Genomic DNA, 25,620 nt, shown 5'->3' with positions numbered 1-25,620 from the left:
GACTAATGTGGAACTATAAGGATAGTCAACATTTAAGAGATACACAAAGAGAGAAGTAGGTAATGTGTTTCTTAGAATTCATTTACAAAGCAGAGAGGTAAGGAGAATAAATATTTCTGAAATTGGAACGGAGCACAGAGCAATGAAATGCTAAATTGTGTGGAGTGGTCAATTATAATAGGGCAAATTATGGATTTTCCTCCTAGAATCCTGAATGCTTATACCTTAGAACATTGTTTTTACTGAGTCTTTTTTCTTAGAATATTTGGAAAATCTGCTTTCTTTGTATCTTCTTTAAAAGCACAGAAGGGTTTTCTGTCCCTGATCTATGGTTCTTTCCACCCTGCATTCTCCAGTCGCTTCTTATAGTCTTGGTGTCTCCATCTCTTGCAGTTATATTGCAGAAATTAAAAGAAGATAGTTGAATAGAACTTCAAGATGCCTTTAAGAAATCAAGTATAAAGGAATATTTTGAATATTTAACTCCATATAATTTCCATAATTATTCACCTTCATAAAATTTTATTATTTATAATATAAAGTTCAGGTGTTCTGAACTTTAGTGTACTGTTCATTCTGAATATGGATCCTGATATTGTATGTTTCACTTGTAAAAGCCTATGAAGATGAATTGACATGAAAATCCGTGTACTGCAGAGGAAGAAACACTGCACTCGGTAGCAGGATATTTGAATTCCAGTTTCTAATACCAAATTACTGTATTTCCTCATAAGTATCCCTTAACTTTCTTGGGTCCAAGTAATGTGAGTTGGAAAATAATGATCCCCGATGTCCCTTCAGTTTTTAAAATCCTGTGGTTTTCAGTTTATCTAAGCAAGCAATGCAAAGTTTCCATTCAGTGATAGAGGACAAGCATTTCATTCTCATGAAACAATTCTAATAATTGGGCCTGAAGTATCTGTATAAGTTTTAGTGACAATAATGTTCTAAATTACATGAACATGAATAAGCATAGGAATTAATATAGAACATTTTTATGTTACTTATAACTTTATTGTAATTTTCCTCCCATTTATGTGCCTGCCCTTTAGTTGTTAATGCTATCTCCTGAAAGAAAAATTTATCATAAGGGCTTAAATTGTTTAAACATGGTATACATAGGGCAATAAACATCTATGCTTAGCTAGATAGAGAAATGGTGCAACTGTTCAAGTTAAATATTTTCTAAAGACACTCCCCTGAAAGAGTAAATGAACTGCCTTGGACTCATTTGTTAAGAGTTGCGGATAGTTACCAGCAGTTTCAGTCATAAGAGGCAAATCTGGAAATCAAAAAATAGAGAAAAGAGAAAGAATATTTTTAATTATGAACCCACCCGTTACAACGGCCTGATCTCTGAGAAGACGTATCAAGCACTGCTCCTCTGGCTGGCCAGAATGTTAGCTTTCCCAAAGAATGAAGCTTTTGGTATCCTTTGGATTTCCTGCATTTTCACCTCTGTACTGGTTCAGCAAGGAATGGAAGCCTTTCAGTGTGACAATGGGGTCTCCTTGCCTCCTGACAATGTGTGTGACTTCACAGATCAGTGTGGCGACATGAGCGATGAACAACAATGTAAGTTCCCTTCCTCTCCTTCCTCCAAGTCCTGTGCACCTTTAGTCCAGAGGCTGCTGAGCTGCCTGGGGAGGCTAAGACACCTGGCCCTGCACGGATCCCATTTATGTGCCTTTAGAGTCAGTCAGAAACTAAAATACTCTTTTTAAGAAAGAGACAGATCCACAAATAAAAATAACTCTAATTAAATGGTATCAAATTGCTAAGATTCTAACTAAATGGGATGTATTTTGAATCAGTTTTTACCGATTATAAAGAAGGAGTGAAATGTAGAAACGTAGCTTTTAATGGTATATCAGTGAAACAGGATTTGAAAGAAGCTTGTGACTGCAGTTTTAAAATGCTGTGATGGAAATTATGAGCTTAAGTTTGAGTTCAGTATGGGAATATTTGAAATGAATTTTAGGTTGGGTGAGAAGATTTTATTTTTGCTTATAGGACACTACCACCAAGTGAGTTGGTACCTCTCATACACAGAGCATAACTCTGACTTAAATCCTTTGATTCTAAGGCAGAGGAAAGAGTGCAAGCATCAGAGAGTGCAGGGCCTAGACTTGGATCCTGGGTAAACCATCTACTAATTGTGTGATCTTGAACCTCCAGTTTATTAGGAGGTCATGAAGTGAGATAAACTGATCTCACTGGCGGGAAAATACTCCAGGTATAACATTAATAAAAAGTTCACCAAGGGAAGATATGGGTAGAGACATGCATGTTTCTGTAGTTTCTATTTGCAATATCACATCCTGAAAGAAGACTGCATTTCATCAGTGGAACTAGTGCCCTTCCTACAGTCACCTTGCATAAAAAACATTATCATACAATTAAATAGGTTCATTCATGTTGATTTTCAGTAACTATTGACTCAATTATTTGGAGGCACTAAGTAGTATTTTAGAGCAATATGCTCAAACGTATTTTCTACTTTTTATTCAGATACTATATTAATTAGTGTTTACAGAATTCTTCATTTTCTTCTCCTACATAAGGTTCTACATGTTTGATTTTACTATTGGAATTCTATTCAAATATTCAGCTGTTATTACTTTAAAGCAAGAGGAGTGATTACTGAATAATTTCTTCTCTTTAGAAAGAAACAGGTGGAGGATTTTTCGCCCATAGTTTGGGGATTGTGATCGTGCTGGTTGATTGCACTTTGTGTTTAACAGTTCCTAAGACGGGGATTCATTTTATATTTGTCCCATTTCCCCAGAGATGCTACATGTGGATGTGCTGCCCTTTCTCTGGCCTGTCTGGGGAAAGCCCTTGCTGTTCTTTGGTGAGCAGCTAAGACGAACCACTCGGTTGGTTTGACAAGAAATGCAAAGTCCCTTCCATTATTAATCCCTCTGAAGCTTCCTTTAGCATGGTTGCTGTGATAACATGCGTAGTCCTGCTTCAGGGAAAAGGTTAATGCGAAAGAAGGGGAAAGCCGCTGAGTGGGAAAGGTCTCAGCTGCATGAAAGATACTAATAACCCCAGCCTTAGAGGAGAGTGAAGGAACAGATTTGTCGAATAAACAAATTTCATTTTAAATGTTACACTGGGAGGTCACCTTTTGGCTTTTTCGCTTTTCATGTTCATTTCTGAGAAGTTTCCACTTTGGTATTTTATTTAAAATGGGATAACCTGTAGATAAAATTGAGAATCGCTTTAAAGCGTGAGTTTCTTTTGTACACCACACTAGAGGGAAAATATTGTGGAGGAATAATGATGGCCAAGCAATTTTTCTCTTGAAAATTTGTGATGCTAAACTTATAGACAAGATTTTTTTTTTTTTTTTTTTTTTTTTTTTTTTTTTACTGAAGCTGACTTTATAATGATGTTTCAGTAGTCACATTTTGGGAAAAAAATTAATCTGTGACCCTCTTTAAAGTCCAAATGGTGTGAGCTTTAAAGAAATAGATTAATATGTTGACTTTTCCAAATGAAATTGGCATAGTTGAAGTTGAATTTCAGATGCAACTGATTCTATTAATAGTGTTTTTGAAAATTTTTTTATTTTACATGATGGACCTGTTTTTCAGAATACTTGAACCTATTATTTTAACTCAGTATTTTTTTTAAGATATTAGATTTAAAAAGACTAAATCTTCACAATGAAATAAATTCTATTTATACACTATTGAACACAATAAATCGTGAGCAAGAAAAATAATTTTTAGGTGTAGCAACTATTTGGTTCTAATGTTGACAAGAATCTCTCTTTATTAGAATTTATTAATATCCTGAGCCAGGGAAGTACATGTTGTGGTACTGATCTGGGTATTTTAAAAAAATTATGTTTCTAGTGTTGCAATGTCTGCTTCTACACAGAACCCCATTGCCTGGTCTTCCTCATTCTATTAAGCACAGCAATAATCTAGTTTCTCTTCTAGTAATTGCTCAGAATTATTTGATGTATAAAGGCTTTACTCTGTTTTAGTTTTACTCAACAATAAAACAGTAATATTACTTATGTTGCTATTCAGATCCAAGTCAACCATAAGACTATAAACTGTACTATTGATACAATGTTGAGATATATCCCCTGCAATGGGTTTCTACCACTGGAATATTACCAGAAAATACTCCAGTATTTTCTCAGAAGTTACTCCAGTAATTAGATAATTACTTTAGCATACCTGAAGTTAGTATTAACATTAACTGTTCCATACATTTACTTTTAGAGCTAAATTTGCTGTGACTCAAAATGGAAAAATATATTCAGTTAAATAATTTCTCCCCTACCTACATGTCTTGCTTAAGAACATTTCCATTTGGTCTATTTTTAATACTTTGATTTGATGAAATATATCATGAAGTTTTGAAGTATTACCTAACTTCTTTTGCAAACTTTTTTGGATTTAGGAATAATAATTTTTTCAAAAGGTCTTTACTTCATATAAATCTAAATTTGTATGTGAAATGTGTGAAAATTACATTAGAGGTGCATTCTGAAAATCTGAGAGGTGATAGTGTTTAATCAGATGATAATAAGTACATTGTTTCTTCAGTAGGATGACATAAATGTCAACTACTTTTAAAAGTAGTTGTAGAAGTTCATTGAAATACTTGAAGGTAAGCATTAATAGAGTGAAATGTGAGATTTCATGAGCAATATTTATCTTACTACTACCTTGGATGCAAAATGTCTTAAGCATATTTTTTTATTATCAACTAAAAATCCTATTCATCATAGCAAAATGTCTCCGTTTGGGCTATTATAACAAATTCTGTAAACTGGGTGGCTTAAACAGCAAACATTTAATTGTCATGGTTCTGGAGGCTGGGAAATCCAAGATCCTGGTGCTGGCATATTTGGTGTCTGATAAGGGCCTTCCTCCTGGTTTGTAGACAGCTATTTTCTCACTGTGTCCTCACATCGTGGGGAGAGGGAGAGAGAGCTCTGGTCTCTTCTCCTCTTTTATAAGGGCACTGATCCTATTTCATGGGCTCCATCCTCATGACCCAGTCACCTCTCAATACCATCACATTGGGGATTGAGGCTTAAACATATGAATTTTGGAGGGATATAAACATTCAATCCATAGCACAACAGAATTATAAGTGTAAGAAATCTAATAATAAATATGGGGAGACTAGATGAAGAAAATTGGAAAAATAATTACAGATATCTGGAAGAAAGATTCATGACAAGACTGTTTCTTTATGGGATGCTTCAATGGTGTAAATATATACAATTTAGTGAAATCAGTCTACATGTTAATTAAATTCTAATACAAAATATAACCAGGATAAGTTTTAACTCTAATAAAATGACTTGCAAGTTCAGCTAGAAAAATGAGAATAGCTGGAAAAGGGGATAAGAAAAATATAAGAAAATGAATAACTTTCATTAGTGGGTTTATAATAGTGTATCAGGCACTCTCAGAGCATTCTGAAAATTGTCTGGATGGTGACTCTTTCTCACAAAGGAGAAGCTAAAACTTGAATTTTGTCTTGACCCATCCTACGGGGTTTCTATCATGGTTTCAACAAAAGGAGCCATATGACAATTCGGGCAAACTTGGTGGAGTCATGCTTTTATGAAATGATGCCATCCTTCCAGAGCTGCCAACAGTTTCTTTAATATTTTGATGGAGGTCATGAAAAATCAAAATGTTAGCTCTGTTAGGGCAGGAAATTTACCTAGTTTTCCCCATTTCCTAGAAGACTGAGTCACACATAGAGTCAATAAATATTAGAGTGACTGGTTACTGGTTTACCGACTGGCTGAATTTCTCATCTGCACTATTTCTTTCATTCCTGGAATTGGCTAGAACTACTCAGTCTTGCAGTGTGGTCTGTTCTTGTTTTGTGGCTCAAGTGTGAAAATTGACATAATCCAAGAAGGACGTTCAGTTTGTGAGCTGTCCTTGAAAATCTCAAAGACACCTAGTGACATCAGATGGTGAACTGTTTCTTCCACAAGCAAAATGTCTGCTGAAGTCAATCTATATAGATAGAATTCCTGCCATGTTTGTCATCCCATATACCTTTTTTGTGTGTCAATGATGATCATTTCTATGTGTAAACGTTGCCACTAAAGATTTAACTAGGAATCCTGAGAGAAGGCTTGCATTCTGTTGTCAAAGTTATCAATTTAATGAAGGCAAGGAACTTGAATCACAGCTTTTAAATAAGTTTCCATCAAAGAAGCAAGAATAGAATATAATGTTCTCTACTACCCAGAAATAATTGTGACTTTCCAGTGAATAAGTCTTAAAATGCTTGATTGGATTTGGAAGAATACTTATTTTGAGAGAAATTGAAAACCTATTTAGGGGGGGAAAAACGACTGTTCATTTGTTCCTGAATTAGTTTACTTGATGGAAGTTTTCTCTATGCAAGAGAGATAACTTTCCTAAGGCCCTGTATTCACCATTATAGAAACTAGTGAAAAGTCATAAGATCTTTTGGCCAAGCTGCTACTCTGGAATAGAGAATTGTATGCAAACAGCTATGCAACTTTTATAATACTCACGTGAGTACTGCTGCAGGCTGGAGTGAATGCCACACATTGTCAGTATTTCTGCAGAAATCACCAGACAATTACAAACACTTGGAGGACTCCTTTGAAATTTACTAATCTTGAAACAGTGTTAAAGTTAAAATATGGTTTGGAAATCTTTTTCTCATGTGACACTGATGGTATCTGTGTCAAATTCTTGCCAAAGATGTGCTCAATGGCTTGAGATTAAAGGCAACAATATGACAAGATTCCAACTTAAGTAATATTAGATAATTCTGGTGTGAGCTATGGAAGTTCTAATTCCATTTGCTATCACATACCTTTATGATTTACAGTTTTTCCTGTTTTTGTCTCAATGAAACTAATAAAATTAGTTCTGTGTGAAAGATACACATTTCCGTGATAAAAATTAGTTAATGGTTTCAAATTGCCAGGCCAAATAATAGCACTCTTTCATGGAAATCTACTTTTGAGAATAAACTTTACTTTCATTTAATTGGACTATTTTGAATTTATTTCATCCTTTGCAGGAACTGGCCATTAATTTTTACATTAAATGAGAGTAAGGGAGATAATTCTTTGTACAAATGTTTTTATATGCTATCTACATGAAGGAAATCATTTTCTGAACAGTAAAATGTATGTAAAATTTTGTGACTACGTAATAAATAGCTTTCCTCAAGAAGGGAAGGAGATAAAAGCACTTAACAATCTTGGAATAGAAGGAAATTACCTTAACACACAAATGGCTGTATATGAAAAACCCACAGCTAATGTCATACTCAACGGTGACAGACTGAAAGCTTTTACTTTAAGATCTGGAACAAAACAAGATGCCCTCTTTCATCACTTCTGTCAACATAGTACTGGAAGTCCAAGCCAGAGCAATTAGATAGATAAGAAAAAGAAATAAAAGCAATTCAGATTGGAAATGAACAAGTAAAATTATCTCTGTTCACAGAAAATGTGATTCTAAATGTAGAAAACTCTAAAAAGTCTATGAAGAATGTCAGAACAAAGAAACAAATTAAGCAAAGTTGCAGGATTCAAAATCAACACACAAAAATCAGTAGCATTTCTGTGCACTAACAATGAACAATCTAAAAAGGAAATAAAAAAAATTCCATTCATAATAGCCTCAAACAATATAAAATACTTAGGAATAAACATAATCAAGGTTATGAAAACAAAAAATTGTTGCTGGAAGAAATTAAAGAAAACGCAAATAAATGGAAAGACACCTCATGTTCATGGATTGGAAGAATTAATATTGTTTAGATGTCAATAGTACCCAAAGTGATCTATAGATTCAAAGTAATCCCTCTCAAAATCCCAAGAATATTTTTTGCAGAAATAGTAAAATTCATCCTAGAATGCATATGGAATCTCAAGGGACCCTAAATATCCAAAACAATCTTGAAAAAGAACCACCTTATAGCCCTCACACTTAATGATTTCAAAACTTACTACAAAGCTACAGTAATTAAGAGTATGGAATTGGCATAAAGACAGACACATAGGCCAATGAAATACAATAGAGAGCCTAGAAATTAGCTGTCTCATAGATGGTCAGAGGATTTTTGACAAGGGTGCCAAGACCATTCAATGGGGAAAGAATAGTCTTTTCAACAGTGTGGTAAAAACTGGATATCTATATGCAAAAAGATTAAACTTGGACCCCTACCTTACAGCATATCCAAAATTTACTCAAAATGGTTTAAAGACCTAAATGTAAGAGCTAAAACTATAAAACTCTTAGAAGAAAACACAGGGGAAAAGCTTCATAACATTGGATTTGGCAATGATTTTTTGGCAATCACAGGCCACAAAGAAAAACTAGATAAATTACAGCTCATCAAAATGAAAAACTTTTGTGTATCAAAGGACACTATCAGTATGAGAAGTCAATCCATGGAATGGAAGAAAATATTTTCAAACTATATATCTAAGACATTGACATGCAGAATAAATAAAGAACTCGTACAATTCAACAACAAAAAACAAGCAATGAACAAAGGACCTGAATGGACATTTCTCTAGAGAAGGTATCCAGGTGTCCAATAAGCACATGAAAAGATGTTCAATATCATTGATCATTTGGAAAATGCAAATCAAAACCACAATGAGATACCACCTCACATCTATTGGGATGGCTATTATAAACAAACAAACAAAACCCAAGAAAATAACAAGTATTGGCAAAGATGTTGAGAAATTGGAACACTTGTGCATTGGTGGTGGGAATGTAAAGCCTTTTTGCTTCTGTGGAAATGGTATGGCAATTCCATTCAATATTAGAAATAGAATTACTGTATAATACAGCCATTCGAATCTGGAGACATATCAAAAAGAAATGAAAGAAGGGACTCCAACAGATACTTGTACACCCATGTTGATAACAACCTTATTCCCAGTAGCCAAAAGGTGGAAGCAACCCAAGTATCCTCCAGCAGGTGAATGAATAAATAAAATATGGTGGATACATACAGTGGAATATTACTCAGCTTTAAAAAGGAAGGAAATTCTGACACATGCTACAACGTGGCTGAACCTTGAGGACAATTATACTAAGTGAAATAAACCAATCACAAAAGGTCAAATATTGCATGATTCCACTTATATGAGATACCTGGAATAGTCAAATTTTTAGACAGAAAGTAGAATGGTGGTTCCAAGGGGCTGAGGAAAGGGAGGAATGAAAAGTTTCAGTTGGGGAAAATGAAACAGTTGTGGACTTGGATGGTAGTGATGGTTGCATATCAATGTGAATTATTGTTTTTATCACAGAACTATATACGTGAAATGGTTAAAATGATGCATTTTATATTTTGGCACAGTTTTCCAAGAAAAGCAGGATTTAACATTAAGGAAAGTCTACAGCTGTGCCTCATAGAACTTTCAGTAGGAAAAGAAATGTGCATTATTAATATAGGCCCAGGCAAAATTGTGAAATAAATGGTTTGCTTTTAATACCTTCTGCCTCTCCTTTTTAGAGTTCTCCTAACTCTTACAGTTTCCCTGTCTTCTAAGAACTTTATATTGTGATGATCTACTCATACTAAGTTAATCCCGAGTTCTGCATCAATTTCTTCACCACTACCACTATTAAAATTTTTTTCTATTCCTTACCATTTTCTCAGAAGCGTGCCCTATGTTAACTATCACTTGAGGATATCATTTAATATTTTTCTCCACTTATGGTGTTAATGATTGAATCCATGAATGGCTCTGCAGTAAAATTTTAATGAGAGAATCTGGCGTGGTGGAAGCCAATTCAGAAGATAATTGGGTCTTCCAAGCAACCTCAAAGCACAACATGGAGATACCCTCTCTTTTTCACTGCAGTATGCTGGACCTGTGGGATCACAAAATTAGAAACAAAATGATGAGTTGCTCAAGTTCAAAAAGCCCAGGAACATGGATTCTCCTAAGTTCCTGCATCCCACTCCTCCTGTTCCATATGTTGTCCAACTGCAGCATTGCTGTGGTAGCAGGAAAATCTCCACGCAGACAGACTTTAGTATAGTAAGTACTATCAGATTTGAATGTAGATGTGTGGGATATGAGATTATAAAAGGCAAATCAACCACAATTCAGGAAAAATTGTTCAAATGGTTTAAAATACGCAATTCTCTATTGGGAGGAAAATGAATACTTAGAAAATTTTCTGATGCATTTTTGAATAATCTGGCCGTTATAGAAGTTCATGATTGCTTTTTAAATAACAATTAGTTGAAAAATGTATGCTCATTAGATTCATTTTGTAACAAAAGGAACCCCTGTTGAGACTATTCAGAAATAAAAATGTTTTATTTAGCTATTTTTCTAGTTCTAACACTTCCAGAATACATGATCATTATCCTTGTTTATTAAAGAGAACAAAGAGCATTGGAAACAGACAGCAACTAAGTAATTGTAATGCAAGGTAATTTCTTGGTATTTAAAAACTGTTTGACACCTATGTGAGTGTGTGTGTACATTTCATACACATAATTGCTGAAATATGGTGATAAAAAATAGTTTAGAATATTTTGTAATCACAAGTAGATCATTGGAAAAAATGCTGGGACTAAAAGAGACTTGAAAACAGATACATACTTATGAAGATACATGCATAACTAATTGAATGACATGCACATTCATATACAAATAACTATATAATTTAGTTCATTTTCTGTTTAACCAGCTTCCCTGGACCACTAGGGGTCCATGAGGTAATGATTGGGATATTCTGGATATTCTAAATATTTCAAAGGCCTTAAGGCAATTGTAAGTTTAACCACGGTATGATTCACAGACTAATCAAGTTTCTTAGCTTTTAGATAGAATGACATGAATTCTGCCTGGAAATACTGGTTTCCTCAGTATTAGAAACTCTGACAGGCCTCTAATTCTAGGTCTTTGGTAAAAATGGGTTAGTGGCTTAACAATGAGACCTTGGAACAGAGCTTTAAGAATTCAGGTTCTGGAGGCAAAAAAGACCTGGTTCCAATCTTGGCCCCAGCGTTCACTGGCTGCCTGCTTCATAAGGTTTTTGTAAGGAGTAAATAAACTACCGCAATTAGAATGCCTAGCACTGATCTCCCTCAGTAAATTGTGGCTATTAAGATACCTGTTAACATTACAGAATACAGCTGCTTTGTAAAATCTTTCAAACTAAGGAATCTAGGACTAAAAATAATAAAATAGACCATTGGTAATAAAGCAGGTTTAGATAATGTTTAAAAGTGTAGTTTCTAATTCAGCTTTCAGTACTGACATGGATGTTCTCAAGGATATGCACCAGATGTATTATTACTAAATAATATTTTTCCGAAATGTGATTAAATAAAAATTATGTTTTTGTGACTGGGTTGCCAGGCACTGTCTGTCTATTAATCAGAATAACCACTGTGGCTAATGCAACCAGTTAGCACAAGAACAAGCTTGTCAAAGGAACATCTCCAGTTACTAAGAGCTACAACCCAGGGATGGTATAGTTGCCATTGAATTAATCTGTTTTTTAGAGAGTGACATTTACAGATGGTGGATAATGGAATAAAGCCCTCCCTGGGGGTTATTGTGAACAACCAAGTGTCCAAATCTTTCTCCCTCTCCCAAGCCTCTTGGATCACTTATACCAAGAGAAAGAGAAAAGAAAAAAAAAAAAGCCAGAAAATGCCTTGCTGTGATAAAAACACCAGGGATTTCAAGAACATTGAGATTCAACAGGGAGGTGCTATGCTTAATTCCAGGGGTCCATCACAGCCACAATGGCTGAATTTGTATCAGAGGGTCCTCTCTGAATTGGTCTGCCCAAACCTGAAATTCTGATATGGCTGGAACATTAAGGTGGATTTGAAGATGTACCCTTAATAATAATGCCTCATATTTTGTGGTGCCTAAGAGTTGTACTTATATATACATTATGTCATAAGATCCTCACAGCAGTCATTTGAGGGAGAAAGGGCAGGATGCCATTATTTCAGTTTCACAGGTGAAGAAAAGGGCTTGGTGTGGTTAAGTGGTTTAGCAAGGCCCTCAGTTAATAAGAGACAAAGTCAAGATTATGTCCTCAGTCTTCTGACCTCATGTGTGGCATTCTTCCTGTATGACCACACTGGTTTTTAATATGGGGTGATTTATTTGAATGTCATATGCAAAAAAGCTTTGCATTGATAAAGTAGACTTAAATTGTGAGAAATTATCCTGACGGTAATCTCTTTGTAATTTGTTCCTAAGCTTTCTTTTTCACCTATTGTTTTATTTCTTAAAAAGCAACATGTGGGGTTGTGAAAGTGGATTTCTTTTTTCTCTCATTAGGCTCACACTATGAAAGATGTGATTTTGAGGATGGACTCTGTAGTATGATGCAAGATCAGAGTCTGCGACTTGGCTGGACAAAGAGGAATGGGATGACTGGCCCATCACGTCCATTTCATGACCACAATGGTGATATGTCTGGTAAGTGCTTTGAACTTCTTTTTTTTTTTTTTTTTTGTCAAGTGGTTGGTAAGGACAGTAGAATCATGGCTGATGGTTAGATATCAATGATGATAATGTCTAATTTTATACATTCTTTAACTATATTCAAGATATTTATGATTCTAAAATGTCATATTAGATTCTTATAATTGGGTTCCTGGGACCCCAAAGGTCTATCTAGATAATAATTGGGATTTTCTAGCTATTTTGACTCTGTAAGGAAACTGTGAAATTTAAACACAGTACTACATAGATTAATTTGTCAAATATCTTTGCTTTTGTTTAGACTGATTTTAGCTTTCTCTAGTAATACTTGTTTTCTTCGGCTGACTAGAAAGCTCTGATGCGAGTTCTGGAGCCAGACATTTATTAATTTCTTTATTTGTTAACTAATGAAGTTCATTCACTTGCCATTTTATACCAGGTGATTAAGATATTTTAGTGAGCAAAACCTGACTCTGTGTCTGCCTTCATCTGATGGGCTTACACATGGTATGAAAAGAGGTAATCTTTTGCCTGGCATAACTAATTGAAGGCTGGTGATTTGTTAATAAAATTTATACTTCTCTCAAATAAATACAATTAAATGTTAAATATGAGTATTCCCTAGAGACAATTTAAAGCGATTAGATGTTAGTAGTTTGGAAATGTTTACATAAATACTATACATGTGGTTAGAATCCTGGTGCTGTGACTTACTAGCTATATAATCTTGAGCAATTTACTTTGTTAAACCTTGGTTTTCTCAACTCTAAAATCTATCATAAGATAGGATTTGAGAGCTAAGTAAGATATTGTAAGTAGAACTTGTCATAAAATATCTGATAAAAGTTGATGTTTAGTACATTTCTGAATAATTTTGGTGTTCCTAATTTTAACTCTTATGTAAGTAAAATGGAGTTTATTGTCCTTGGCTTTGATGACAAAAATAAGTTTTAAAAAAGAATTTTTAACAATTGTTAGGAATAAGCCAACTTTATCACCAAAAATAAAAACGGGGGGAGCCAGACTTCACAAACAGGACTGACTCACTGGAATTACGTAAAACATTTATTATGGATACAGTTGTGTTAGATGGTGATATTAAATCTGCTTCCCAAATTTTAGCCATTGTGATACCATTTCCCTTTTAGAACCTCCTCACTGTTTTTTCCTTTTACTTAGAAGAAGATTTTTCACAGTGTACAGTTACTTACCTTAGTCTCCATCATGGGCAGCGTACTTGGTATTTTCTTTTTATGTTATATGTGGCTCTGATTCTCTTCTTATTGCCGCCTCGTCTTGAAGTTAGACAACATCAGGGTCTCCATCTCTTTTCTTTTCTCCTCCATTTCCTCCCTCTTTCTTTCTTCCTTCTCTTTTCTTATTTTGCCATGCTAATTTTTTGATAGCCTAGTAAAGAGATAAAATGGGACCAATTCACATCAAAATTGAGATGTTATATAGGCAGACACTATCTTAGCTATATCGCTTGGTTTAATTTAAGATCTCTGGAGTCAGACTGGTTGTGTTTGAACCCTGGCCCTGCTAGCCTGCTAGCTGTGTGGTCTCAGTTTCCTCATCTGTAAAATAGAAATAATAATAATACTATAAGCCTCATAGGGAAAGAGGGGCAAAATGTTGCCTAGCGTAATAATTGAAGGCTAGTGATTTTAATAATAGTGATGCATCTCTTATAACTACAATTAAATGTTAAAATATGAGTATTTCCCTAGAGACTGCTTTAAATAAGCAAATGGTTTGCCTTCAGATATAAGGTGCTTGAAAATGTTTATGGAAAAAATAGTCATGGTGGAATCTTGTCTCCATTCAACAATCCTTATTTCATGAGTATTAATAAAATTTTTGATTAACTTACACTTGAAATAATTTGTCAGTGCTCCAGATTAATATTTTTCATCATGTAATCAATGCCTTGAGAAGCTTTGAGAGCTAAGTTTGAAAATCTATTAGAACATTAAAAACATCACTGTGTCAATATTTGAAGTCTACTAAAGCTTGAGGCAGAGTGATTAAGCTGTAGTATTGATTTTTAAAAGTGTATAGCATTGTAATTAGATAAAATAGTATCATTACAGAAATTCAAATACATCTTTGCAATGATAGTAAAACTTTTTTTTTTTTTTTTTTAAAGGCATGATGGTGGAAGGATGCTTGATTTTCTTAAAATTTTATTTTATTTATTTATTTATTTTTTGGCTGTGTTGGGTCTTCGTTTCTGTGTGAGGGCTTTCTCTAGTTGGGGCAAGCGGGGGCCACTCTTCATCGCGGTGCGCGGGCCTCTCACTATCGCGGCCTCTCTTGTTGTAGAGCACAGGCTCCAGACGCGCAGGCTCAGTAGTTGTGGCACACGGGCTTAGTTGCTCCGCGGCATGTGGGATCTTCCCAGACCAGGGCTCGAACCCGTGTCCCCTGCATTGGCAGGCAGACTCTCAACCACTGCGCCACCAGGGAAGCCCAGTAAAACTTTTTTAAAAGAATGGAATGTAATAGTTTTTCTTATAAGAATATAAAAGTTTTTCTTATAAAATATGAGTTTTTCTTAATTCTTATAAAAATAAAGAGTTTTAAATAATTCTAGAATTCAGCTCATGGTAAAGGTGATACGTGAGGTTTTTAAAAGGTATAGTTCTCTGTAAACCTAAACTGTATAGGTTATCAAAGATAAAAAGAATTTATTTGGAAAGTTAATATTTCCTTTTATACCACAGATTATTTTTCTTTTTTGGGTATTTAAAATTAGGTTTAAATGGGATTATGAGAACTTTTGTTATTTTACCCAATGGCTAAATTGGGTCTAAAACCCATATATTATATTATGAAACACACACACTATTAAACAGCATCCAGTCTTTTTATTTTGTTCTAGGGAGGTATGATGATAATAGTCTAGGACTGGAGGTCCTTTGCTATTCTCCACAGACACACCTGCAGGACCCATTTCTGGGGCATTTCTTTGGTCATGTGGGATTGTTGGGCAGCACATAATAGCTTTGAAAGTTTCATCTACACTGTGTTTCTTAATTTATGGCCATATTAGCTCCATTTTGCCTAGTAAGCTATGAACAGGATCTATGAACCCACTTATTTTTTATTTGTATGTCCCCCCCACAAGAGTTTATTATAAAAATTTTCAAGAAGGTGAAAAAGTTTGAAAAAACTTACTGTGACTAACCATATACCTACCACTTAGGTTATATAATTAAAATTACTATTCTATGTTTGTTTTTCAATATCTATCCATCCACCCATCCCTTTCTCCATCCATCAATCTGTCATATTTTCTATGCATTCAGAGAAAGTTGCAGGAATAACTTTACCGCAAATACGGCAACATGGTATCATTAACTAGGCGCAGAGGTCAACAAACCATGTCCTGTGGGTGATTTTCCTATTTTTGTAAATACAGTTCTATTGGAACACAGCCATGCCCATTCATTCACAAATTGTCTGTGGCTGCTTTTGTACTACAGTCTTGGAGTTGAGTGGTTGTGACAGAGACCATATGTCGACAAAGCCTAAACTATTTGGTCCCTTAAGAAAAAGTTTGTCCTTGTGCTGGAGTTAGGTATTCATTACAGTTCTTTTTTTTTTTTTTTTTTTCCCTTTGAAGTAAAACTTACATTATATGAAAATACCAATTTAAGTGTATCAATACTATTGGATAGGTTCTGACAAATTCATTCACCTGTGCAACTCAAACCCCTAACAAAATGTGAAACATTACTGTCACACCAGAGAGTTCCCTCAGGTCCCTTCCTAGCAATCCTTGCTCCCATCCTCTGCTCCCAAAATAATCACTGCTTTAATCCCTTTTCCTCCTCCATAGATTAGCTTTGCCTATTCTAGAACTTCATATAAATGAACTAGTGCATTATATGCCCTTTTGTGTAAGGCTTTTCTCACTTTGCTCTCAGATTCATCCAGCTTGTAGCATGTAACATGAGTTCTTTCATTTTTATTGCTGAGCAGTTTGCAATTGAATAAGTTTATTCGTACGTTCTCCTATTGATGGACACCTGTGTTTTCTTCCTGTTTTGGGCTATTATGAATACAACTGCTATGAACGTTTTTGTACAAGTCATTGTGAATATATGTTTTTAACTCTCTTTGGTAAATACCTAGAACTGAAATGCTGCGTCAATGGATGTTTAGTTTTATGAGAACTGCCGGAGCTTTTTCTAAGGTAGCTGTACAATTTCACACTCCTACCACAATCTATGAGACTTCCTGTTGTTCTACACCTTTGTTAATATTTTCTATTTACTGGTTTCATTTTGATCATTCTGCTAGGTATGTGGTGGTATCTCACCGCGGTTTGAATTTGAATTTTCCTGATGACTGTTGATATTGGTCTCTTTTGCATGAGCTTATTGGCTATTAATATATCTTCTTTTGTAAATTTTCTGCTCATATTTTACTTAATTTTTATTGGGCTACTTGTTTTTTATGAATGAGTTGTAATTTTTAAAATAGGCTTTAATTTTGGAGTACATTCACGGCAGAATTGAATAGACATCACAGATTTCCTGTACACCCCATGGTCCCACATACACACAGCCTCCCCCCACTACAAAACTTCCTCACCAGAGTGGTATATTTGTTACAATCAATGAACCTACATGGACACATCATTTTCACGCAACGTCCATAGTTTATATTAGGGTTCACTCTTGGCGTTGTACACTCTATGGATTTGGACAAATGTATAATGACATGTATTGATATGCATTTAAGTTTCATCCATGTCTTTTCATGGCTTGATAGATCATTTCTTTTTAGTGGTGAATAATATTCCACTGTCTGGATGTACCGTAGTTTACCCATTCACCTGCTGAAGGGCATCTTGGTTGTTTCCACATTTTGGCAATTATGAATAAAGCTACCATAAACATCCAGCTCCTGGTTTTTGTGTGTGCATAAGTTTTCATCTCCTTTGTATAAATACCAAGGAACATGACTGCTTGATTCTATGGTGAGAGTATGCTCAGTTTTATAAGAAACTGCCAAACAGTCATCTAAAGTGGCTGTACCATTTTGCATTCCCATCAGCAATGAATGAGAGTTCCTTGTACCAGTTTTTATATATCTTGGCTTCCCATTCTTTCTAAGATTTATGCTTACAAATATTTTCTCCAAGTCTGTGGAATGTATATTAATCTTCTTATTGATATTTTTAATGAGAAGTCTTTAATTTTATGAAATCCACTTTTTCTATTTTTACTGTGTCAAATTTGTTGGCATGAAGTTGTTGTTAAGAGTCAGTTATCCTTTCAATGTCTGTAGAATGTATAGCAACAACCCCCCTTATTCCTGCTGTTGATTATTTGTGTTTTATCTCCTCTCTTCTTCTCTTCTACCTAGGATTTTCCTTTTATTTCTTTTTCTTTTTTTTCTTATTTCCTGATGTGGACATTTTGGTTCACCAGTTTTGATATATACTATTCAGTTAAAACATTTTCTAATTTCCTTTGTAACTTATTCTTTGGTCCATGGATTATTTAGAAGTGTGCTGTTGAATTTCCAAATATTATGTTTGTGGGGTTTTGACATACTATTATTGACTTCTAATTTTAATTACCTTTTGGTTAATACATTCTTTTATTTCAATCTTTTAAATTATTTTGAGACTTAGTTTATGATACAGCATATAATCTGTCTAGGTGAAACTACCAGGTGAATTAGAAAAGAATGTGTATTCTGCAATTATTGGGTATAGGGGTCTATAACTATCAATTAGGTTAAGGTGATAAAATAGTGTGCAAGTCATCTGTCTTTTCTTATGTTGTTTTTACGATATATTTTTTCCTATTGTTTGTTTTCGACCTGTCTGTGTCTTTATACTTAAAGTGTGTCTCTGGGAGACAGCATATAGTTGAATCTTGCTTTTGTATCCATTATGATAATTCATTTCATTGGAATGTTTAATCCATTTAATTTAATATAATAATTGGTATTGTTAGATTTATCTCAACATTTTATTATTTGTCTTCTGTTTGAACATTCTGTTTTTGATCCTTCTGGTCTCCTTCTCTGCCTTCTTTGGGATTATTTGAATATTTTTAAAAATCCTGTTTTAAATGGCTTTTTAGATGTATGTCTTAACATTTAATTTTGTGGTAACTCTAGGGATTATGGCATATACTCTTAACTCTTTATAGTATACTTAAAATTGATATTGTAAAATATCCTTATAATGTAGAAAATTTAGAAAAGCATAGGCCATTTATCCCTTTCTCATTGTCCTTTACTTTATAGTGATCCCATGTATTACGTCTATAATCTGTAATATGTAAGTTATAAATCTTACAAGTCAATGCTATTTTTCTTTAAATATTATTAAAAATAAATTAAGAGAAAAATATTCTTTTATCATATTCATTACTTGCAATAATCTCCATTTCTTCTGACTATCTGAGTTTGTCTCTAGTATCATTTCTCTTCAGCGTAAAGAATTTCCTTTAGTGTTTCTTGTAGTCCAGTTCTGCTGATGATAAATTGTTAGTTTTCCTTTACTGAAAATGTCTTTATTTTCCCTTTATTCTTGAAATATATTCTTATTAGATATAGAATTGTTCATAGACATATTTTTCTTTTAGTGCTTTAAAGATATTATTTCCCTGTCTTCTGGCCTCCCTATTCCCTGATGTGACATTCACAGTTATTAAAATGATTGTTTTGCTATATTTAATATAACTTTGTTTTTCTTAGTGCTATCAAGATCTTTTATGTTGGTTTTAATCAACTGGCTATAATGTGCCTAGGCATGAAATTTTAAAAGTCCTAATCAGGTTAAATAAGCTTCATGAATTTAAAATTGTTTTTCCACCAGTTTTGGAAAGTGTTCTCCCCTTATTTATTCAGATATATTTTTCCATCTCATTCTTTCTCTCCTCTCCTTCTTGGACTTCAATCATCATGATGTTAGACAACATGTCTAACATATTGTTATTGAGGGTCTTATATATTTTGATTGTTTTCTCTTTTTTCACGTTGAATAATTTCAGTTGATTTATTTTCAAGTTCTGTGATTTTTTTCTGTGTCATCTTTAATATGCTTATAAGCCTATCCAATGATCTTTTAAAAAATATCAGATATTCTATAAAAATTTTCATTTGATTGCTTTTAAATTGTGTTAATTTCTCTACTAAATTTCTTATCCTTTCATGCATTATGAGTGTATTGTCCTTCACTGAGCATCAGTATAATTGTAATTTTAAAATCCTTGTCTCCTTCATCTCAGAATTGACCTCTGTTGACTGTCTTTTCCCATGGCATGGTCATATTTTCCTGGTCCTTTTTCTGTCAAATAATTTTGGATCATATCTATGACATTGTAAATTTACTACTGTAGAGTTTCTGGATTCTGTTATATTTATTGAGAGTATTTATGATTGATTTCGTTTAAGTAGATGATTAGCTTGCTTAGACTCAAATTGAGAATTCTGTTTTGTAGTTTAGATATCAATTCAGTAGTTCAAATATCAATTCAGCTCTTTTAGCTTTAGTTACTAGAAGTGTTCGCTGCACATTCATGCTTCAGTTTTAGGCAGAGATTTGGGTAGAGTTTATTCATAGAACATGGGTCACCCCTTTTTCTGGCTCTTTTCTTTCTAGAATTCTGCCCTTTATTTATGGTGGACCTGCATGTCCCTGGCTTCTTTACCTGATTCTTCAGGCTAAGGAAATAGCAACCTTTCTATCAGTGTTTTAGCTGCAGTGGTAGCTTAACCTCAGGCCAAAGCTTTTAGGTTTTCCTTGTTTTTTTAATATAAGCATTATATTCATCACTGGGTTTTCTAACACCAGGATGTCCTAAACTGATCGATGCTGCCCTTTCTGAAGGGCACTAGGAACCATAATCTACTTGGCAGTCTGTGTTATTTAGACAGTGATTTAGATTCTTTTATTAATAAGAAACAGCAAAAGACAAAAAATAGAAAAGAGTCTCATATTCTCACTCTGTAGATCAAGTTTTTATAGCCTTTATAGTCTTAATATCCATTTATTTTGATGTTAGTGAAAAAGTAATGTTTATTATTTTATATATTAATTTAAAAACTTTTTATTGGGCATATATATTATTCCACACATTGTGTATGTGTAGCTATAATAGTGAACAAGAACACAGATCTTGTCCCCAGTGAAGCTGCAATTTAGTAATGGAGACATTAACCTGAACATTAATGTTCTATTCCAGGGATCTGCATATTTTTTTTAAAGGGCCAGATAGTAAATAATTGTGGCTTCTTAGGGTATACAGTCTGTGTCCCAACTACTCAACTCTGCCACTATACTGCGAAAGTTGCCATAAACAATACTTAAAGATAAAGCATGACTATTTTATAATAAAACTTTACTGATGGACACTGGAATTTATAATTCATATAACTTTCACATGTCATAAAATACTATTCTTTTGAATTTTTTTTAACCATTTAAAAGTGTAAAAACCCTTAGCTCTCAGGCCATGCAAAATCAGGTGGAAGGTGAGATTTGTCTGCAGGTCATAGTTTGCTGTCCCTTAGTCTGTTCAATAAACATTAATTGAGCATTTTTGCATCTGACAATATGCAATGGAGATACATAAGTAAAGGATAAAATTCCTCCACTAACAGATAAGTTATAATCTTAATTTTAGTGGTCAGTATTCAATTCATTTTTGTAGCAAACATAGGTGAAGCTTACTTTGATCTATACTCTGATTTTGCAAAGAAATCAACTTCATTACACTGTTATTTAAAAATTCATCTGAATTTTCAATTATGGAAGAGCTTTTGTTACAGTAGTTAAGCCTGTTTCTTATAATAAAAATAAAAATAAGAATTGTGTTCATTAAGTGGGTATACAGTGTATTTTTCCACTTGTGCATCTTTAATATTGTAGTTATACTAGTTTAAAAGTAAAAATTAATTAAAGATGAAAAATTTATTACGTTTATGAACATATATTTTTATATGTTGTTATCAATTGTTAATTTCAGTTCAAAAGCTCTTATTAAGCCCAGTGTGTGTAAGGCATCATGATAAAGGCTGTGAATGTTATAAAGACTTTTAAGATACACGTTGCATATTAGAGTGTTTATGATCTCTTTGGAAAGCATTCTCAAGAATAACCCAGTTAATTTTAATACAGGGAGAAATTTGAAAAGTACTATAATATTAGTCTGAGCAGATTGCTCTGTGGCTATAGGCAAATTCTGACACTGGAAAGGAGAAGGGCATTTGAGAAAGGACTTGAAAGATGAGTGATATTTCAATGGACAAGGAAGTGAAAGAAATATTTCAAACTGAAAGAACCACATAAGGACCATATAGAGTTACTTGGTGTGCCCAGGCAATGATACAGCAGTCTGCTATGGCTAGAGAATACTGTCTCTGGAAATGAAGATTAGGCCAAAAGTGTATTTGGGAATGTCAGGAATTATGTCACCCAAAGGTTACTGATTTTGCTCATCAGTACCATTTCCTTCCCTCTTTTCCCATCTCTACCCAAACTCCATCACAGCTGACGGTCCTATTACCAATAATTACCAATACTGTCCAATCAGGCAGTGGAAACGAGAGGGTTGATGGATAATGCAACTCCTCAGCCACACCACATAATTAATTTCAAAGGCATACACATTTGGTACTTCATAATTCATTCTGCCTCAAGTAGTGTTTTGCAGAGAGCTTCCGTTTTTGTTTTTCTTTCCCACAAATTATTTGATTGCCAAGTTCATGATATCAGGGTTCTTGATGTGTGCCTGCATGTGTGTGCATTTAAAATAAGCTACATGAGGTTTATATAATTCTTCTATAAATGTGATGCTTATTTTTTATTGGATAATATATTTGTTTATTTCCTCATTCCTTTTATTTCAAATTCAGGTAATATATCAGTCAAGGAATCATAATTGACAACCCAGATGATTATTTGAATTAACTGATATGACATCAATGAAATTACTCCACATAAATTAGTAGTCAACCTATCTTAAAGTAAATGATATTATTTCACTAATTAGAGCCAAAAAATAATATGTGCTACAATTTCTCTGTAGACATAGAATTTTTTCCTGTATATCATTTGCTTTCCTTTTGGCAGAAATTTTATCTTTACAGGCAGGTGACTTATTTGTTAAATTTATATGAGTATTAATTCAAATTAATTCAGCCTCATACTGAATCCACACTGAACAGAAATACGTAAAATAAAATAAATGTATATTGAAATAAATATGATCCAAATTTCAAAGAATGTACCTTTTGAATCATAGCCAAATGGTCAGTAGACTGAGATTCTGCCACATGAAAGTGGGCAGGGACTTTTACCAATTAAAGTGGTTGGAAAGGACCCAGAAGATTTTAGTTCTCTGCAAATGAAGTCTCGCAACTCTGATGATTAGTTATGCTGATTCAGTGTCCTACAACCGAATCAGTAAAGGGAGAACTCGTAGGAACATAACTGCTTTAGGCCTCATAGATTTTGGTCAGTACCTTATAACATAGCAAATGGAACAAGGGAACCAAATTAGTGACTACTGATTGTAGTAGGCAGAATTCTAAAGATGTCCCCCCAAGATTCTCATCCCCTGGTTATTCAAACACTAATCTCGGTACTTCTGTCAAAGGACTTTGCAGTTGTAATTAAAGTTACCAATTAGCTGATCTTAACATGGGAAGATTATCATCGACTGTTCAAATGGGCTGATGTAATCGCATGGTTCCTTAGGACCTTCTATGTACAAGACTATGTCATTTGCAAATAGAGAGAGTTTTACTTTCTGTTTCCTTTCTGACTGCCCTTTATTTCATTTCCTTGTCTAATTGCCCACCTAGAAACTTGGGTGCAATGTTGAATAGAATTGGTGATAGCAGATATCCTTATTTCCATTAGTGGAAAACTTTTTGAACTTTTACCATCAGGTTTGATGTTAGCTGAGGGTTTTTTTGTAGATGTCATTTATCAGGTAAGCATGTTCACGTCTCTGACTAATATATGAAGTGTTTTTTATCCCGAGAAAGTGTTAGACTTTGTCAAATGTGTTTTCTGCGTCTATTGAGATGATCATGTCATTTTGGGCCTTTATTTATATGGTGTTTTATAGTGATTAGTTTTCATATAGTGATTGGTTTTCATATGTTGAACCAAATTTGCATTCCTGGGATAAATTCCACTTGGTCCTGGTGAATAATCCTTTTTATATCTTTATGTCTTGCTTGATGAGGCTTTCCAGTATTTTGTTTAGTATTTTTACATGTATGTTAATCAGGGATATTGATCTATAATTTTCTTTTTTTTGATATGTTTGTGATATGTTTGCCAGGTTTTGCTATCAAGGAAATAATGGCCTCACAGAATGAGTCGGGAAGTCTTTCCTCTTATAATTTGTGCAAGAGTTGGTGAAGTTAGTGTTAATTCTCTAAATGTTTTATAGAATTCACTAGTTCATCCTTCTGTGACTGAGAATTTCTTTGTGGGGAGCTTTTTGGTTACTGCTTCATTCTTTTGTTATCTATTCAGATTTTCTATCTCTACTAGAGTCAGTTTTGGTCCTGAATCAGTTTTTGTGTCTTGCTAGGATTTTTTTCAGATTATCAAGGTTATCTAATTTGTTAGCCTGCATTTGTTGATAATATTTCCTTATAATTCTTTTTATTTCTATAAAGTTGGTAGTTCTGACCCTTGTTTCACTATTCATTCAGTAAATTGAGTTGTCTTCTTTTTTTTATTGGTCAGTCTAGTGAAAGATTTGTTAATTTTGTTGATCTTTCCAAAAACCAACTTTTGGTTTATTTAATTTTATTCTATTGGTTGTCTATTCTCTATTTGATTTATTTATGCTCTAATATTTACTATTTTCTTCTACTACTTGCTTTGGGTTTAGTTTGCTCTTCTTCCAGCTTTGTAAGGTGAAAGTTTAGATTGTTGATTTTAAAACTTTTTTTTAAATTTAATAATTTATAGCTATAAATTTATTTCTAAGCACAAATTTAACTGCATCTCATGCATTTTGATATATTGTATTTTCACAATGCTTCAAAATGCATGAGATGCAGTTAAATTAGTTATTCATCTCAAGTATTTTCTAATTTCTCTTCTGATTTTCACCTTTGACCCATTAGGAGTGTGTTATTTAATGTCTACATGTTTGCAAATTTCCTGCATTTCTTTCTGCTCTTGACTCAAATCACTCCATTGTAGCTGTAGAACATACTTGTATGATTAACATCCTCTTAAATGTATTGAGACTTGTTTTGTGGCCTAAAATAAGGTCTTTCCTGGAGAACATTTTGTGTGCACAATAGAAGCATATGCATTTTGCTGCTGTTGGATAGAGGATTCCACATGTGTCTGTTAGGTCTAATTGGTTTATAGTGTTGCTCAAATCTTCTATACCCTTACTGATCTTCTGTCTAATTGTTCTATTCATTCTGAAAAATGGGGTGTTGAAGTTTCCAACTATTATTGTTGAATTCTCTGTTTTCACTTTGATTCTATTAGTTTTTGTTTCTTATATTTTGGGGCTCTGTTTTTAGATGCATATATATTTATAATTGTTATTTGTTTGATGGGTTGATTCTTTTCTCATTATAAATTGTTCTTTTATGTCTCTAATAACATTTTTATTGTGCATTAAAATATGTTTTTTGAATTTCCAGCTCTCTTTTAGTTGTTTGTATATTTTTTATATTTCTTTATTTTCAGCCTGTTTTTTGTAGTTGAATTGTTGGCTTATGTTTTTATACAATATATCAACCTCAGACTTTTGATTGGAGACTTTAATCCATTTACATATAACATAATTACTGATAAGATAGGATTTACACCTGCTATCTGCTATTTGCTTTCTGTCTATGTCTTTCTTGTTACTCTGTTCCTCCATTACTGTTTTCTTCTCTGTTACATATATATTTTCTATATGTATTATATATTGTATGTATATATATAATATTTTTAACTAGTTTACTGGATGCTTTAGGGATTACAACAATCTGTGTTGGATTAGTACAATTTAATTGCAATAGTATTTAAGAAATTTGTCCTACCTAGCTCTATTCTCCCCACCTTTATGCTGTTATTGCCACAAATTGCATCTTAATATATTGTGTGCCCATCAACACTGAATTTTGAGTTTGAT

At 33.6% G+C, this 25,620-nt stretch overlaps 1 protein-coding gene across 1 annotated transcript in view; it reads left to right on the top strand.

Annotated features, from left to right (window-relative positions):
- The first annotated feature begins 582 nt into the window (after positions 1-582).
- MALRD1 (MAM and LDL receptor class A domain containing 1) overlaps positions 583-25,620 on the top strand; it is a 607,787-nt gene continuing 582,749 nt past the window's right edge. Inside the window, exons 1-3 of the mRNA XM_061181405.1 lie at positions 583-597; positions 1,365-1,575; positions 12,332-12,472. Of these exons, the coding sequence (XP_061037388.1) occupies positions 583-597; positions 1,365-1,575; positions 12,332-12,472 (367 nt within the window). The remainder of the gene's footprint in view (positions 598-1,364; positions 1,576-12,331; positions 12,473-25,620) is intronic.

This window comes from Eubalaena glacialis, chromosome 2 (genome assembly GCF_028564815.1).
Source record: "Eubalaena glacialis isolate mEubGla1 chromosome 2, mEubGla1.1.hap2.+ XY, whole genome shotgun sequence".
Classification (NCBI taxonomy): domain Eukaryota; kingdom Metazoa; phylum Chordata; class Mammalia; order Artiodactyla; family Balaenidae; genus Eubalaena; species Eubalaena glacialis.
The sequence above is the reverse complement of the archived record's forward strand: the minus strand, read 5'-3'. Positions and strand labels throughout refer to the sequence as shown.